Consider the following 18,363-nt stretch of genomic DNA (forward strand, 5'->3'; position numbering starts at 1 on the left):
TCTCTCCTATATATTTGGCCAGTGTGTTCTCCTATTCTCTCCTATATATTTGGCCAGTGTGTTCTCCTATTCTCTCCTATATTTTTGGCCAGTGTGTTCTCCTATTCTCTCCTATATATTTGGCCAGTGTGTTCTCCTATTCTCTCCTATATATTTGGCCAGTGTGTTCTCCTATTCTCTCCTATATATTTGGCCAGTGTGTTCTCCTATTTTCTCCTATGCTTCTCCTATATATTTGGCCAGATCTGTAACTTGACTCCGCCCAGCGTTGTGACTCCACCCAGCTTTAGCAATGAGTCACAAAGTCACAGATCTGTCCTAATATATAGGAGATACCTACAGTACCTCCATCCCACCAACAGCAAACCCACAGCTGCCCCTACACCACCTACGGACCCCCTCAACCATCCACTGCACCCCCTACACCTACACCTCCCCCACCCAATAAACCCCAGCCCCTCACCCGCCACTACCGGACCCCCAGCACCACCCGCAGCACACCCACCCTTTACCCACACACAATGCTTCCAGAACCCCTCCCACATCCACGAGAGCCTTGCACCGACCCTTCCCCCACCCCCTCCAACGCTACCCCACCCACATCGCATCCATGAATCACCTAGTGTATGTATATTTATTGGAATGTAGACAATAACCGACTGTTGGGATCCCTGCGTTCAGGATCCTGACACATGAATCCCGACAGCCGGTAAAATGCCAACCGCCCCCTGGTATTCCCACTCGGCTGTAGGGTCCACACCACCACCTAAGGGAGAAAAGAACCACTTGCCACTGGGCCCGAAGCGTTGCAAGTCCAGCATGCCCACGAGGGGACTCACTGCGCTTGCTGTCGGTATTATGGGTGGCGGGATTTCGTCAGCCGGGATATCATACTTAACCCAGATTTATTTTGGGATGTTCAACCTTTTCATAAACATTTAAGTTATTTATATGAGATTAATACGCTTGATACAGAACTTTTGTTTTTAGACTCGTGCACTTACAGCCTATACCGGTGGTGTCTAAACTTCTTTTGAATCACAGCGCCCTATCAGAATCAGAATCAGTATCAGAAATTTTTCACGGCACCCCTACGCCAAAAGTGTCTTATTGAGAAATTTAGAAAGAAATATAAAATTAAATATTAATTGTGTTTATATGTCATTTATAGGTTAAATTGTGTGGTAAGGAACAAGATTTGCTTCTGTTTGTCCACAAATCTTATGATTCGCAACCACCAGCACTGGTTTTTCCTATTACATTGACCATAAATAATTGTAATTGGTCCTAGACCACCAATCCAAGGCATCCCTGCAAGTGTCCCAAGGCACCCCAGGGGCCACAGCACACAGTTTGAGAACCACTGGTGTTAATTATTAATACACATCCAGCTGATCATGCTACACAAATGTAAGAAATGTAATAAACCCCTCTACAGACTAAATTATATAAATGCAGCATTTTTGGTCATATTTTATTTTTGGTATATAGTCACAAATTTAACTTCAAGTTGTGCAAACTCTCTCTGCACATGTTACATCTGCCCCACCTACAGTGCACATGGTTTTGCCTATTAGAGAAAAAATTTTGCTGCTGCGATCATTTCTGAATTAGGCCCAATATACAAGTTCAGGGTATGCTGTGTAGGCACACCCTGCACCCATTATAGAGACACCATTGCTTACACTGTTTGGTAAGTAGATGAGAGCATCATTAGCAGTGCCGTAACTAGGCATTTTATCACTGTGTGCAAGAAATGGCATTGCCCCACCCACCCCCATTCACAGCAGCGCCGGGCAGCCAATACGGAAGGAGAGGGGACTGCTACAGCGGCGCTACTACCAATGACATAGCGCTGCTGCGGTTCCAGTCCCCCTCCCTCCTCCTCCTTCCCTGCCTCCAGCGCTGCTGCTCTCCTCCAGCGCGGCGCACGGCACAGAACACGCGGCTTGCAATGAGTCAATTTGACTCATTACAAGCCGCTGGCCGTGCGCCCTCAGGGCAACTGCGCTGTGTGCTAGGCACACCTGACACAAAGGTAGTTACGGCGCTGATCATTAGAATTGGTTCCCTGCATTCATAGATTCTTACAGTGTTTTATAATGCTGTGCTACTGCAGTGGCTAGAGTCTACCCTTGATGGAAACCATCAGTGATGTAACTATTTAACTATAGAAATGCAGCTATAGAATTATATATCTGGAAGGTTTACACACTGGAAACGGGTGGTAAATCACCAAAGCCACTTGGTGGTAAGAAGGCGGATGCTATTTTTAATACATATAAGGGGAAATGTAATTGCTTGCAAACTTCAACTGGTTTTGCCTTTTAAATGATTGCTTCTTTAAAACATTGGTTAGACTTGTCAGGATATCGCCAATGCATGCATTAGCAGGCCATTACATTTACCCCATACTGTGTGACAGCTGTTATACATCTATTGAAGTCTTAAGGAAGTGGTCCTCAAGCGGGCACAGGAAATGCTTTAGACATACATGGGATAATAACAGAGGCTGAGTGTTGTTTCTGGCATGAGTCCTCAGACTGTAGAGCTGTTTATCCATCCAGCAGATGTTTAAGTAAAAATAAGACAGAGCAGAGAGATAAGGGCAGGCCAGAGGTATAAACAGTGAAGGGCAAAACACCACTATGAGTTGAAAATATGGTGCCATGGCTTGAACAAAAGCTGAGAGAAGGTTCCACTCAGTGATTCATGTATCTGGTTGGGAAACTAAAAGCACCTGAGAATCAGAGAGGAGCATGCAATCAATTCGAGCCAGAGAAGTGGTGCAAGGGAACTTGCAAACTGGTTGCTTTAGGGAGAACATTTTTAATGGCCCACCAATATGTGATTTGAGAATCTTGCCTTTAAGAGGAGTTACAATGACAGAGCTAGGGGGCACTTACGTTAATTCACCACCTTAGAGTGGTGGTCAATCAACTATGCCACTGATTTATGCAGTAAAAAGAGCCGAACAATGGCCAAGAGCATTAATGCCCAAGGATGTAGTAGATACAGCCTTTCATTTGCTTCTCTTACATCCTGCTTGTGCTTATTTACTAGGTTGCAAGTCTGCGGGGCTTTACTTTGTAGAGAGACACCTTCGTATGGGCTGTATACTATCACAAGTTATATGAACAGTGTCACACATCGTACCTCCAAGCCCCATTACCTCACATGACTCTGCCGCTTTCTTAGCCTTGGGGTTTCTGCGGACCTCCGAACACATCCCTGAGTCTACTGTGTTATCAATTAGGTGGGTGGTTGTCATTTCTCTTTGTTCTTCTCTCATGTCATCAGTGTATGGGTCCATCATCTTATCTGCTATCAGCTGACAATCACAAGCCAATTTGGGATCAGCTGACTCTAGCACTGTACTATTTTTAGGTATAGAAATTGAGAGTACAACATCTATTTTGTTTAATGGAGCACAAGCTAGAGTCTTATTCAATCCCTTCATTTGGTAAAGAAGTCTATGTTATTACAAGTCTATGTTAGGACACCTGTTCTTTGTGCCTAATTCAGAAGTGGTTGCAAAGTGGCTATTGTACACAAGTCGATTGATGTTTTCACACTGTGCATGCATCTCAGCTGCAGTCGCAATGAGGGACTAGTCGCAAAGAAAATGATAAGAAAATAGAGTTTGGGGTGGTAGCCTGCATGTCTTCAGGTGCACTCAGAATCTGCGTGATGACTCGATATGCAATGATCGTACCAATGTTTCAGTCACAATGTGTGCCCCTATGTTCAGGTTAGCTTCTGCCCATATTAGCATTTAGGGGGTAATTCCAAATTGCTCGCAGCAGGAAATTTTTTAGCAGTTGGGCAAAACCATGTGCACTGCAGGGGGGGCAGATATAACATCTGCAGAGAGAGTTAGATTTGGGTGGGTTATTTTGTTTCTGTGCAGGGTAAATACTGGCTGCTTTATTTTTACACTGCAATTTAGATTGCAGCTTGAACTCACCACACCCAAATCTATCTCTCTCTGCACATGTTATATCTGCCTCCCCTGCAGTGCACATGGTTTTGCCCAACTGCTAAAACATTTCCTGCTGCGATCAACTTGGAATTACCCCCTTAGTTGCAATTGTGAACAGCAAAAGATAGCTCCAGCAATCACAAGAAGAATCACATCTGAATGAGGTCCTTTATGTGCAGGATTATGCCTATGGGGTAAATCATTGCAGCAACTTGGAGAATGGTTTGGCCACAGAATTTCATAAGACTGACAAAGGATATGAAGGAGGACATGAGTGTACGGCTACATGTCTTGGAAGAGCATAATGGCTATACATTATGGAGATAAAACTATTCACAGATGTAGCCTGAATGAATAATAAATGAAATAGCAGATGCATTGTCTAAATTCAAATTTACAAAATGTCCTAGTTTAGATCCACAGGCAGATTAAGACATTCATAAATACTCTGTTCATCTCTGGGGATTACCAAACATACAGTAGGTGTGTGAAATTGACTCAAACCCTCCTTGTTTAGTAAAATGTAGGTCGCATTCTGTAGACAATTGGGGACATTGCTGACAAGCATGCGATTATGGGGCTGTAGTCCTTTAAGTGCCCCATGACTTCTGCTAACCTGCTTGAATTGAGTGTCTGTAACAGCAACCAAATTAAGTGAATTCAGCAAAAACTGTTGGCGAGGGGTGTGGTAAAGATGACCTACAGTAATTAGATAGAAAGTCAATAGGTCAACCCCATATGGTTGACAAGCATTAGGTCAAGAGGGTCAGAAGGTCAACATGTAAAAGATAGACACAGAAAAGGTTGACACAAGTTTTTGTTTACTATGTTTCATGATATGTGACTACAATTTTGCAAACATACAGTAGACCCTCATGGGCTCATTTCTCTCGCCACATTTCAGGTAAGGTTACTATTCCCACTCATAGTCCACATGGATGGTAAATCAAGCAAAAGTTGAAAATATGTAAAATAAAACAAAAAACTTTTGTCGACCATATATGTGTTGACCATCATCATGTTGACCTTTAGAACATGTCAACATTTTTTACTTGTCGACATTAAGCACTGTGTACTTTTTATCTGTCGACCTTTTGACTCTGTCGACCTTTTGACCATGTCAAACTAATGCATGTTTATGGTGTGAACCTATTGCTGTCTACCTAGACAGTATAGATCTATCATTCGGATACCGTTGGCAAGTATTAAACTGACCGATTGTGAATAGACAATTTATTTGAAGGAGATTGGTGAAGGGGCTATACAAAAAACTCAATAAAGGCATGGTCAGTAGGCACTCTACTGTAGCAGAGGTAATTCAATAAATAAATAAATGAATGAAAAATACATATGAATTGGTAGCCTTGTTAAGTGTTTTATTGCTATCCTACTATTTATTCATGAAGATATGCATACTTTCATAGCATTCCCTCTCTTATTCCCTAGATTTTCATTGACATGAATGATATTGGACTTGTAATCAAAGCATTTGTGGTACTTAGGCACGTTATGAAGAACTGGCAGCCATGGCACTTTTCGTTTATTTATTTATTGCAATGTCGCTTTCAATTACTGTCTGTAATGGTATATTTTTCCTAAGTGTTCATTTTTTTCCTTTTCCCTATTGTAGTGATCAATTATACAAGTATAGGGCAAACATATTTTTAACAGTTTCTGGCATTGTATGAAATGTACTTATGTCAGTGGTCCTTATAATAATTTATATTATATCATTATTAACATTTATTCATATACTGTGGCACCAGTAACAAACATAATAGTAAAAAGCATAGCAGTTGCATTTGAGAAACACATGTGCTTTGCGAATATTCATTGCGAAATATCAATTCATCTTCTGAAGCACTGCCAACAATGAGGTAGTTTGTAAAGTGCTAACTTTACTGTCACACGTTCAACAATATCTCAATATTTTACAAGACTGTTGTGTTAATTCGGCAGCAAAACAGATGGTTACATCACACACTGGCCCTCATTCCGAGTTGATCGCTAGCTGCTTTCGGTCGCAGCATGGCGATTAGGTGAAAAAGCGGCATTTCTGCGCATGCGTATGGGCCGCAGTACGCACGCGCGAAGTACTTTCACACAAAACTATGCAGTTTTACACAAGGTCGAGCGACGCTTTTCTGTCGCTCTGTTGATCGGTGAGTGATTGACAGGAAGTGGGTGTTTCTGGGTGGTAACTGGCCGTTTTCAGGAAGTGTGCTAAAAAACGCAGGCGTGACAGGCAAAAACGCAGGCGTGTCTGGGGAAACTGGGGAGTGGCTGGCCGAACGCAGGGTATGTTTGTGATATCAAAGCAGGAACTAAACTGACTGAAGTGATCACAAGGCAGGAGTAGGTTTTGAGCTACTCAGAAACGGCATGAAAATTTTTACGAGCAGTTCTGCTAACCTTTCGTTCGCACATCTGCTAAGCTAAGATACACTCCCAGAGGGCGGCGGCCTAGCGTGTGCATTGCTGCTAAAAGCAGCTAGCGAGCGATCAACTCGGAATGAGGGCCACTATTTTCTGTCACAACACTGCAGTACTTTGAACCCTCTTCCTATACTAGTTCTATATTTAATGAAGACCAATTTGAATTTTAAACTGACCAATTATAAGACAAAATATCAGAGTATTTTGCAATTTACCAAACATTTTGCAATTCGCCAAATATGTAATTATAATATGCACAATGTTCTATTGCAGATATAAAACAGTATATTAAACATATTAAACTAACTTTGATCATGTTGATTTGCACATCTCTGTTGATAAAGTGGCAACATTCTGGATGAATTTCCCATCTGCGCAAATAATGCTTGATAACTTGGGTATCATTTAAATACATCTTCACTGATTATTATGTAACCCTTTCCACAGCAGACACACTGCCAGGCTAATGTATTAGCTAAGTAATATCATGTGAGAGGCGAGAGCATAGATAGGTAAGTTGTTACATTATTAATATTGTGCAGATTTAGACTGTGCTGCCAGGGAGATTGCAGATTTAGGGGTACATTTACTAAGCAGTGATAAGAGCGGAGAAGTGAGCCAGTGGAGAAGTTGCCCATGGCAACCAATCAGCACTGAAGTAACATCTATAATTTGCATACTATAAAATGATACAGAGATGCTGATTGGTTGATGGGGAAATTTCTCCACTGGCTCACTTCTCCGCTCTTATCACTGCTTAGTAAATGTACCCCTCAGACTGCGCTGCCAGGGAGCTACTCTTCAAGTACAAAAGCATCGCCACGGTGGGATGCTTTTGTACTTGTGCGGGGGAATCAGGCCTGACTTGAGGGGCGGACTAGCCCTGTGCTGGGAGTCCCCCCTGCATGTTTGTGTATCTGATCATTGATCTGCTAAATTTAGCACATCTACAATCAGGTCTGAATTAGGCCCTTATAGTATGAAATCAAGAAAAACAAAGTTGATTGGTAGACAATAGTGCTCCCTTCTGAAAGATGAGTGCGATTCACAATTAAGTGCAATAGAGATGTATATTCTCATGTATATAATAAAATATCTGACATAAACTATAAAGAGTGAAGAAAAAATTACATTTATTAAAAAATAGGCAAGGTTTGAACAAAGCACCTCAATTACAACAGCATAAAGCACATATAGGTAATATCCTCATCTGGCATATACCACAGTGAAGTGTCTTTGGTGTTTATACAGTAGCTTCAAAAGCACAAAAGCAATAATAAAAAAAAAAAAAGACAAACTATTCCTCTAGAGCTCTCACTACCTGGAGAACAGGCTGGTAGTCCTGTTGAGAAACTCTGTGATTACTAACTGGGATGTCCTTTCTTCACTGGCTGGATTTTACTTGGTATATGCTAAATGAGGATATCACCTATATGTGCTTTATGCTATTGTTATTGAGGCACGTTCTATGTTCAAGCCTTGTCTGTTTTTTAAGAAATGTATTTTTTTTCTTCAATCTTTATAGTTTATGTCATATATTGTATCATGTACCATGTACCATGATCTCTACTGTAAAATGAAGTGTGAGTTTCATTCTGTTCATGTAAAATATTAAACAACATTTTTGACAGTCATCAGTCCGGAATAACCAGCATGTCCAGTGACATATAAGTGCTGGAAATGTAAATACAAACTATAGATTTATTGTATGACCACACTACATAGCATCAGTCATGATCAGGCCCGGCACTACCTGCACAATATGAAAGTCATTATTAATTAATATATTTATAGAACATCATAGGCATATACATTTTATTAATATAGATAGAACTGTATCACAGTGCATATAAATGTTGCGGAATGCAGTTCCACTAAAAATGATATATAAGTGCTATGTAACAATCCTTATCTGGATAATTTATTATGCAACATATTGTTCTATATTGTATTCTGTTGTTAAATATATATATAAACAAACAAATAGGGGGATATTCAATTGTTTGAAAATCTGATAGACAGGAAAAAACAGACACCCAACCGACTTTTTAAACATTTGAATTCCCCCCATAATGTTATCTTAAAAGAACAAAATTTATGGTGTAATGGTTCGCTTTACTGCTCCACAGCAATGAGGTCATAGTTCAATTCCCACTATCGCCCTAACTGTGTGGAGTTTATATATTCTCCTAGTGACTGAGTGTGTTTACACTGGATACTCCGATTTCCACCCACAATCCAAAAATATACTAGTAGGTTTTTGGGACCAAAAAAGAAATGAACCCTAGTGTGACTGTGTGTGCATATACATGTGGTAGGGAATATAGATTGTAAGTTCCACTGGAGCATGGCGAAATATTCTCTGTAAAGCGCTGCAGAATATGTGTGTGCTATTAAATAACATGTAGTAATAATAATAATAATAATAACAATAATAATGATAATAATATATTTTGGGGAAGATTTATAACCTATGTTAAAATCACAAAAATGTATTGTGGGTAATATTTTAAACTTGAAAGCAGTTTTACATGTAATAAAGCCCTGTGCTTTGTAGCTTGTAGATAAATGAAGAGTATTAAACCAGAAGGGGATGTTGCAAACACTGTAACTATATATATATATATATATATATATATATATATATATATATGTATAAATATTTCCAATGTTGACCACTAACTCAGTGACTCTGCTTCAGTTTAGTTTCAGTACAAGCCAAACAGCATGAACTTGTCTTACTTCATTTCTTATAACAACCTGGTGAAACCTTGTATCTCAAAATCAAACACTACTTATATATTAGTAACAAGCTCATAAAACTGTATATAATTTTCATACACTGGCAGAGAGATCATAGCTAAAGTTGTGTAACCAGAGGGATTGGAATTCCTGCAGCAACCTATATTTTAAACATCTTACATGGAACCCTACGGGGGTAAAACACCAATGTGACAACTGCTAAGCCTTTATACGTGAATTCTAACTAGAAATCTCCATTGTGTTTAAAACAATTATGGTCACTTTGTGGCTTTACTCTCCAGTGAATAAATAAAATATTAGTATCTCAGTTTATTGATAATGGCTAGAACAATGACAAGCTAAAAATGTATGTAAATTTTCAAAATATGATAAAGATATTAGCAAATAAAAAGCTAAAGCAATGGAATTCAAAAGTGACATATCTTCATATAAAGGGAATGTTTGAATTTGGACTGAAGAAAAACAGTTACTATTCTTAGAATCAATAATTAAAATGAATCCTTCGATTTCATACTATAAAACTATTATTTATATGTCAACATAAACCCTGGTACTGTACATACATGTGCTATAGTGTTTAAAAAAAAAAGATATTCTACATATTGTTAGTGAAACGTGAGTAGAGAAATTGTAATATTTGTGCAAAGTGGCATGTATCATATCTTAGCTTATTTAACATAAAATGAAGATAAAATGCATGTCATGTCACACAAAGTGACCTGTACATCTGGTTAGCCTAAGCCTATAAATAAATATCTGTGACAGCAAAAGAAAAATACAAAAGAAAAATGATACAAGACTTAAACATACTGTACGTCTTAATACTGTGAGTTAATTTTAGTGACCCGTTCATTCTGGACCATGTAGCTATGTAATAGAATTAGTCTGATAGCTGCCATGATGTAACTGTCCTAAATGCGGATTTGATCAAGCACCCTAAGCACAGCCAATGCTTTCTAATACCCCATTAAGACATAAGCCAGAAACCTGGATATTTTCCAGTGCACGTGCATCAACCCGGGACCTGCTAAGGTCTGAAAGGGTCTGACCTGGGCTGACAGTCCTGGGTCTGCAACCCTACAACTGTCCTGGGTTATTCCTGGAACTTGCAACCAGGGTCAGTTCCCAGGCTTGTGCGTGAAAGGTATGACACAGGTCTTGATAATCCCAGTCATGCCTAAAAAATAAATTAATTGCCGTAGTACTTTTGAGATGAGATGAGATTATCTCCAAGCGTAAACCAGAAGACCTGGGTGACTGGAAGACCCAAGGCTGTTGTAAAGGGTGATGACCAAGGAATAACCTGGGACCGGTGTGAAGAGTGATAACCCAGGAATAAGTACAGAAAACCCTGGCTTCAAACCATGCTCAGTGTCCTGAGTCCAAACCAGGTTAAAGGTGGGGTTTATGTCAGAAAGGGGTAAATCTATATTTCTCTTGTTGACCTCCATGTTTGAAAATAACATTAGCTACTTAAAATAATTTTCAACATTAAAATATTAAATCCACCTCTCCTACCACCCTCACTGTACAGTATCTTCAATTCAACAGTATTCCATTACTCGGACTATGGTCCTCTGCTGGCAGAACTAGAACGGACAGCCAGATTCTGATGGAATTGGTCTACAGCAGGAGTAGGTGTCCTGTGACACTCCAGCTGCTGTAAAACTATACATTATAGCATGGTTTGCATCAGCTTTAGTATGTCTTAACAACAATACTATGGCAAGTCATGCTGGGTAGTGCAGTTCTACTGCAGCTGGAGTATCTCAGATTGCTTATCCTTGGTCTACAGTCAGCTAATCAGGTGTTTGTTTTCCTTTATAGCACTGACTCAGATACTAGAGATAACTAGTTGCAGAACACTGAACTGAATAAGTATTATAGAGAAAACTATACATTTTAAAATTACTTAAAATCATGGGCAAACTTCCCAGTAAGTGAATAACTGTAAAAAGTGTTAGAAAATGTATCCAATTATAAATCTGATTTCCCTGAAATATATGGATAATGTCTGATTGCAGTACACTACAGAACAGTGAATAAAGTTATATGTAACGATATGTTCAAACATGCATATGCAAATATGGACAGAAATAACAATCCCTTACATAATATGTTACAGTACATCTGTAATGATATCAGAATTAAAATAAATTCCAATTCCAAATACTAGTATGATAACACAATCTAAAAAACACAAAATTGGCAATTCAACGTTCAAGAGTGAAAAGAAATACTGACAAACCTAGCTTTTAAATGACTGCAAGCTGATTTGTTGTGTTAAACTTAAGTCTTTCATATTATATACTGTATATAATATATGTTGTAATGTTACTAAGTGTCTTTTGAGAAAGTAACATGTTACAGAGGGAGCAAACTTATTTTACACTAGCAACTCAATGCATGATTGCACTGAGAAAATTTACAGTGTACTGAATTGTGATGTCTGCCTTCAGAGTGAAACTCACATATACTGTAGAGCAGTGATTGCCAACTCATCTCTCATGATCTACCGGTAGCTAGCCGTAGCATTTTCGGTAGCTCGCAGAGCGCACAGGCTTGGGCAATCACTGGTAGCGGCATTCCTTCTCCATTAAATTTTAATATGATGCCGGCCGTCAGCCAGTCAGAGCTCGTGGACTGGCAGCAGCGGCACCTGATTGGCTGCCGGACCGCGAGCTTTGATTGGCTTACTTACCGACGCCATATTTCAAATGCCCGCTGCCGCCAGAGACCCTCACCACAGCCGCTCTCTGGACATCACAGGAGAAGTGCACGCTGCGGTCTCCACCCCTTCTGAAGAGGCCAGCAGTGGTGAGCACTGTGCGGGGGGCACTGTATCTGGCACTGCGGTGGGCAATGTTTCTGGCACTGCGGGGTGCACTGTTTCTGGCATTGCAGGGGCATTGTATCTGGCACTGCGGGGGGCATTGTATCTGGCACTGCAGGGAGCATTGTATCTGGCACTGCGAGGGGGCACTGTATCTGGCACTGCGGGGGGTACTGTATCTGGCACTGCAGGGGGGATTGTATCTGGCACTGGTGGGGGCATTGTATCTGTCACTGGTGGGGGCATTGTATCTGGCACTGGTGGGGGCACCGTATCTGGCACTGGTGGGGGCACTGTATCTGGCACTGGTAGGGGCCATTGATTGTGTATCTGGCACTGCTGGGGGGCATTGTTTGTATATCTGGCACTGCTGGGGGACATTGTGTATCTGGCACTACGCAGGGGGCATTGTTTGTGTATCTGGCACTATGCAGGGGGGCATTGTTTGTAGTTGTGAGGCCACACCCACTTTTGCAGGAACACGTGCGCATTGGGGGGAGGGGTAGCTCTTTCAGAGTTTTTCTCTTCTGAAAGTAGCTCCCACCCCAATTAAGGTTGGAGACCACTGCTGTAGAGCATAAAGTTCCCATATGTTTTATTGAAAATGTGGGACACCCATCATATGAACTAGAATATGCTGAGGTCATAAGAATCCACCTTAATGGATGCCAAATAAAATAAAACACTAACATGAATGTCTTTTTTGGTTATTTTGGATGCATAAGTAGTTTTAAAAAAAAAAAGTGAGATTTCAGGACTGAAAACGGAGGACTGTCTTAAGAAAATCAGGACACTCAAAGGCCTTACAAGTGCCCACTGTATGTAACTTGCAGCTGCACAATTAGATTTGCATCACATCTTGCTTTTTATCTTAAAAACTAATTCTCTCTGTACACAGAATACTTAATACTGTGTGCAAGTTGAAAGTGAATGGGCAGGAATCACTCTTCCACAGGAAAATATTTGCAGGAATGGACTGTCTTTAAAAATTGCATATAGTCGGGGTAAAAAGTAGATAAAAAGATAATACAGTCCTTCCACATTTTATATGCTCTCTATAACAAATCCGGATTGAATTTCCTGCTGTATATCTGCATCATAACTTTATGGGGGGAATGTAATAGGGTGTGAGATTCAGAAAGTGAGAGATTTGGGGAGATTTCTCCTAATTTTTTTAAAGTGGCAATCATTTACATGGCAAAACAAGGTTCATTGTGTCTTGTAAATAAATGCCACTTTAAAAAAAAAAAAAAAACAGGAGAAATCTCCCAAAATCTCTCACTTTCTGAATCTCACACCCTATTACATTCCCCCCTATGTGTTGAGCTCCAGTATGATACAAACTCTGCTTGTAGCTATTATATTTGAAACAACTATACAAAAGTATGAAATACTGCAACTAACACTTTACACATAAAGTAATATAAGTAAATATCTCAAATAAGTAAATATCTCAAATTGTATTATTAAAAAAAACCATCAAAATCCTTTTATATATACTTACACGTGTTAAAATTGCTAGTTATTTACATATTGCAGCAATGTCATATATACAGTAAGGATGTCTAGACGGACTCATTCAGTGAACACTGTACTTGCGGGAAGACTTGAGCAATTACTAACAGTAATAGCACATTTCATTTGAACCACTTAGCCTGAACACATTACAGATAGGCTCTGACTCCAAATGATTAGGTAGTTAAACATGCTGGGACTTTGGGTTTCAATAAAGTAAAGCTCAGATTCCATCATAAATCACTAGGTGACTTTTAATTTTGAGCTGTTTAAAAGTGCAGTTATTGTTCTTCCATGTCTGAATCCACAATAAAATCACAATACCAATAGTAAATAGAATAGCACTTTGGGTATCATTCAAGGTTAATATAAACAGGCAGGATAATGAAAGCAAGGATTATGCATTAGTAAGTATAGAATGTACATTCTACAAGTATTTGCTGCACTAATAAATACCTTGTCCATTTTTTATGTTTTACTATAAACAATCAATGATAATGCACAATATAAATAATTAATGAAAGAAATAAAATAATAATAATAAAAAAATAAGTCTTACCTTCTGTATGGACAGCTGACACATAAGTCCAGTTATATCTTTTCACAATGTCCAGCATAGCCCTGGCCTGAAGGATGTCAGAAGGAACTACTCTCAGGAAGTATTTATATAGAGTTTTGTCACTAAGGTCTATACTTGTTGCAGAGTAGGCAATCTGTGGGATGTCAAAAAGTTGCAGTAGGTTTTGGACTTGGATAGCCACTGAGCTTGACCCTGGTCCAATAACACCAGCAATGGGCTTTTTTATTCTGCCTTGAGGTGTTGGAGTGGCATCTAAGCACTTACTGATCCCATCTTTGTCATCTCTCATTGAAATAAGAGAATCTCGTATGAATTCAATACTCTGCTCCAGAGCGACAGAGGAGTGCCAGCAGGAGTCTCGTATCTCTGACCCCAGGGTAATGTTAGGCAGCAAGGTCTGATCCATGTTGATTTGATCCAAAGTGTGAAACATGGCTTCCACTCTCTGGATGCCATATTGTTCCCTGATCTCCCCACACTTCCTCTCTGGTACTTTCTCAGCTGGTGGCTGGTGGTGAACAGAGAATAGGGCTCCTATAATGACATCTCCATCCATCCTGGCCACTGATCGTGGGGAAGAAGCACCTGAGAGCATAGTACCCCTACTGACACTTCTGTACAGGACATCCAATGTCACCATCATCATCACAACCAGCAACAGATCAAACATCTTACAGAAGGACGCCATGCAGATCCACGCAAAGTTCAATGAGTTGTCTAGAAAGTGTCAGTCCACACGGTATTTTTTCCTAGACACAGTCCAGTGTTTCTAAATCCTGACACAGCACCCCTAAATGAAATAGATTGAGTTTATAGCTAAGGATATTATTCTGGACACATGTGACCTGTAAAAGAGACGTGGGGGAATGAATGGTTAACGAATAGTATAATTTCAGCTTATACGAATGTATGACTTTCTTACATATATATGTTCTGTGGTTGTTTACCCTTATGTTATACATATACATTTCTATTGTCCGGTATATGTAAACACACTGTCTATATATATTTTGTTGCATGTCAGCTTCAGTTTTCATCATGAAAGGTTGTCATATCGATGCTCTAGGGAGATGATATGGTAGAAAATAGCCCTACATCATTCTTCACAATTTATGTTAAAAAATGCAACTTATTTATCTTGCTCTTTTGGCAAGGTCAGAGCTAGTGCATGTTGAGCAGCTACTAAATAAAAAACATTGCCATATACAGAATCTGTTATAAGTCTTTAATTAAAACATCAGTGGAACGAAACATGTCACAATTGTGTAAACTAGATATATTTTTTATGATTGCAGCTTACAACTATATGCCCCCATAGCATAAACAACATATTTGCTACTGTAGCTCAAAAAATAAAAAGTGGCTATTTTTCTCCCAAAAGATACATGTCGCTACTATTACAATATCGAACCAGCTAAGCCATAAGCTCTTATTAAAAAAAATATATATTAGTATGCAAGCAATGTTACAGAAAAGGTTGCTAAAGGAATCCTTGCAAGAATAAAAGGAAACAGCTTAATACCCACACCTTATAATGTGCCTACTTGTACAGGCTATTGTATTAGGTAATTGGAAAATAAATGATCGGCTATGTGAATAAAAGGATTATAGGTGCGCATCCTTTACAACCTGTTTCAGAACCACGGACAGCGCTCCTGCTGAGAGCAGCTATAGAGACCCTTCACACTTACCCAGACAGTGCATGGAAATAATGGTCCACTCCTGTCCATAGCCACAGTTGGCTGTGTTTTGCACAGCACTTGCTTTCTTATCTCGCTCTGCCTATAACTCTCTCCCACAGACACCAAGCACCCACACACATTCAGCAACCCACACACACATAAGCAAATCCAACCACCAGTTCATTTGACTGCTGTGGGCACAGTGGGTTGTTCTCCACAACTGTTAGCTGGACTAGATCTACTATTGACCAGTGACACCTGGAATTTGTAATTAATGGGGATTAGATGTAAATCCCTAATCCTATATATATACGCTTTTAAAATGAACAAGAAAAATGAGTGACAACACAATGTAACAGATAAAATCCTGCAGTAAATATGGTTTTGTGCATTATAGTTACAAAATTGACTTAAAGATTAAAGTTAAGACTTACCTGGATGGGAGACACAGAAATGTTCCTGGATCAAATCGTTACTCTGAACAAAATCTACTGCACTGACACAATAAGATGCAGACACGGTATTTTGTCTGTACTCTAGTGCCCTCTTTCTTCAACACTGTTTCACCACAAGGAAAAGAAAGTTTAGTTCAACATTCTCTGTTAAGTCACTGCTCTGTGTACTGTCAGTATTCACATCTCATACTCATACACTTGTATAGCTATTGCCTGTAATATAAAAGCATTTACATTTAGCATACAGTATATGTATATGGTTACTGTTATTCTAATATAGCTGTACACTTTTATATTTCACTACTGTCATTATAAGAGCCGCATTCAATAGACTGAAAAAAATGCAGTGTTTGCATTTTGTTGCATGTCAGCTTCAGTTTTCATCATGAAAGGTTGTCATATCGATGCTCTATGGCACAGGTTCTCAAACTCGGTCCTCAAGACCCCACACGGTTCATGTTTTGCAGGTCACCTGTAGATTTTTAAAATGTGACAGTTGGTGATACACAGTGCAGCTGCTGGGTAACATGGAAAACGTGAACCATGTGGAATCCTGAGGACCGAGTTTGAGAATCACTGCTCTAGGGAGATGATGTGGTAGAAAATAGCTCTACATCATTCTTCACAATTTATGTTAAAAAATGCAACTTATTTATCTTGCTCTTTTGGCAAGGTCAGAGCTAGTGCATGTTGAGCAGCTACTAAATAAAAAACATTGCTATATACAGAATCTATTGTAAGTCTTTAATTAAAACTTCAGTGGAACGAAACATGTCACAATTGTGTAAACTAGATATATTTTTATGATTGCAGCTTACAACTATATGCCCCCATAGCATAAATAACATATTTGCTACTGTAGCTCAAAAAACAAAAAGTGGCTATTTTTCTCCCAAAAGATACATGTCGCTACTATTACAGTATCGAACCAGCTAAGCCATAAGCTCTTATTAAAAAAAAAATATATTAATATGCAAGCAATTTTACAGAAAAGGTTACTAAAGGAATCCTTGCAAGAATAAAAGGAAACAGCTTAATACCCACACCTTCTAATGTGCTTACTTGTGCAGGCTATTGTATTAGGTAACTGGAAAATAAATGGTCGGCTATGTGAATAAGAGGATTATAGGTGCACATCCTAAAACGACCTGTCTCAGAACCACGGACAGCGCTCCTGCTGAGTGCTGCTAAAGAGACCCTTCACACTTACCCAGACAGTGCACGGAAATAATTGTCCACTCCCATCCATAGCCACAGTTAGCTGTGATTTGCACAGCACTTGCTTTCTTATCTCACTCTGCCTATAACTCTCTCCCACAGACACCATCACCCACACACATTCAGCAACCCACATGCACATAAGCAAATCCAACCACCAGTTCATTTGACTGCTGTGGGCACAGTGGGTTGTTCTCCACGACTGTTAGCAGGACTAGATCTACTATTGACCAGTGACACCTGGAATTTGTAATTAATGGGGATTAGATGTAAATCCCTAATCCTATATATATACGCTTTTAAAATGAACAAGAAAAATGAGTGACAACACAATGTAACAGATAAAATCCTGCAGTAAATATGGTTTCATGCATTATAGTTACAAAATTGACTTAAAGATTAAAGTTAAGACTTACCTGGATGGGAGACACAGAAATGTTCCTGGATCAAATCGTTACTCTGAACAAAATCTACTGCACTGACACAATAAAATGCAGACATGGTATTTTGTCTGTACTCTAGTGCCCTCTTTCTTCAACACTGTTTCACCACAAGGAAAAGAAAATTTAATTCAACATTCGCTGTTAAGTCACTGCTCTGTGTACAGTCAGTATTCACGTCTCATACTCATACACTTGTATAGCTATTCCCTGTACTATAACTGCATTTACATTTAGCATACAGTATATGTATATGGTTACTGTTATTCTAATATAGCTGTACACTTTTATTTTTCACTAATGTCATTATAAGAGCTGCATTCAATGGACTGAAAAAAATGTAATGTTGCATATATACAGATAACGTTTATCATTGGTTATGTTCGATGATGCAAATGCTAATTTCACTACCGGATTATTTAATAATCACAAAAGTGCAGTGTTAAGTGGAGTACCATT

The 18,363-nt window shown here is 39.3% G+C and overlaps 1 protein-coding gene across 3 annotated transcripts in view; it reads right to left on the reverse strand.

The window, feature by feature from the left end:
- The window catches only part of GRM1 (glutamate metabotropic receptor 1), an 818,622-nt gene extending 802,278 nt beyond the window's left edge, over nt 1-16,344 (reverse strand). For 2 of the 3 annotated variants that reach the window (XM_063917883.1, XM_063917885.1), the window contains exons 1-2: nt 15,801-15,884; nt 14,089-14,954 (exon numbers count right to left, since the gene is read on the reverse strand). In XM_063917883.1, the coding sequence (XP_063773953.1) occupies nt 14,089-14,797 (709 nt within the window). In that variant the 5' untranslated portion in view covers nt 14,798-14,954; nt 15,801-15,884. Of the gene's footprint in view, nt 1-14,088; nt 14,955-15,800; nt 15,885-16,225 lie in introns of those variants that run through there. The other variant, XM_063917884.1, reaches the window with a different exon arrangement.
- Between the last annotated feature and the right edge of the window lie 2,019 nt (nt 16,345-18,363).

The sequence above is a fragment of the Pseudophryne corroboree genome, chromosome 4 (assembly GCF_028390025.1).
Source record: "Pseudophryne corroboree isolate aPseCor3 chromosome 4, aPseCor3.hap2, whole genome shotgun sequence".
NCBI lineage: Eukaryota > Metazoa > Chordata > Amphibia > Anura > Myobatrachidae > Pseudophryne > Pseudophryne corroboree.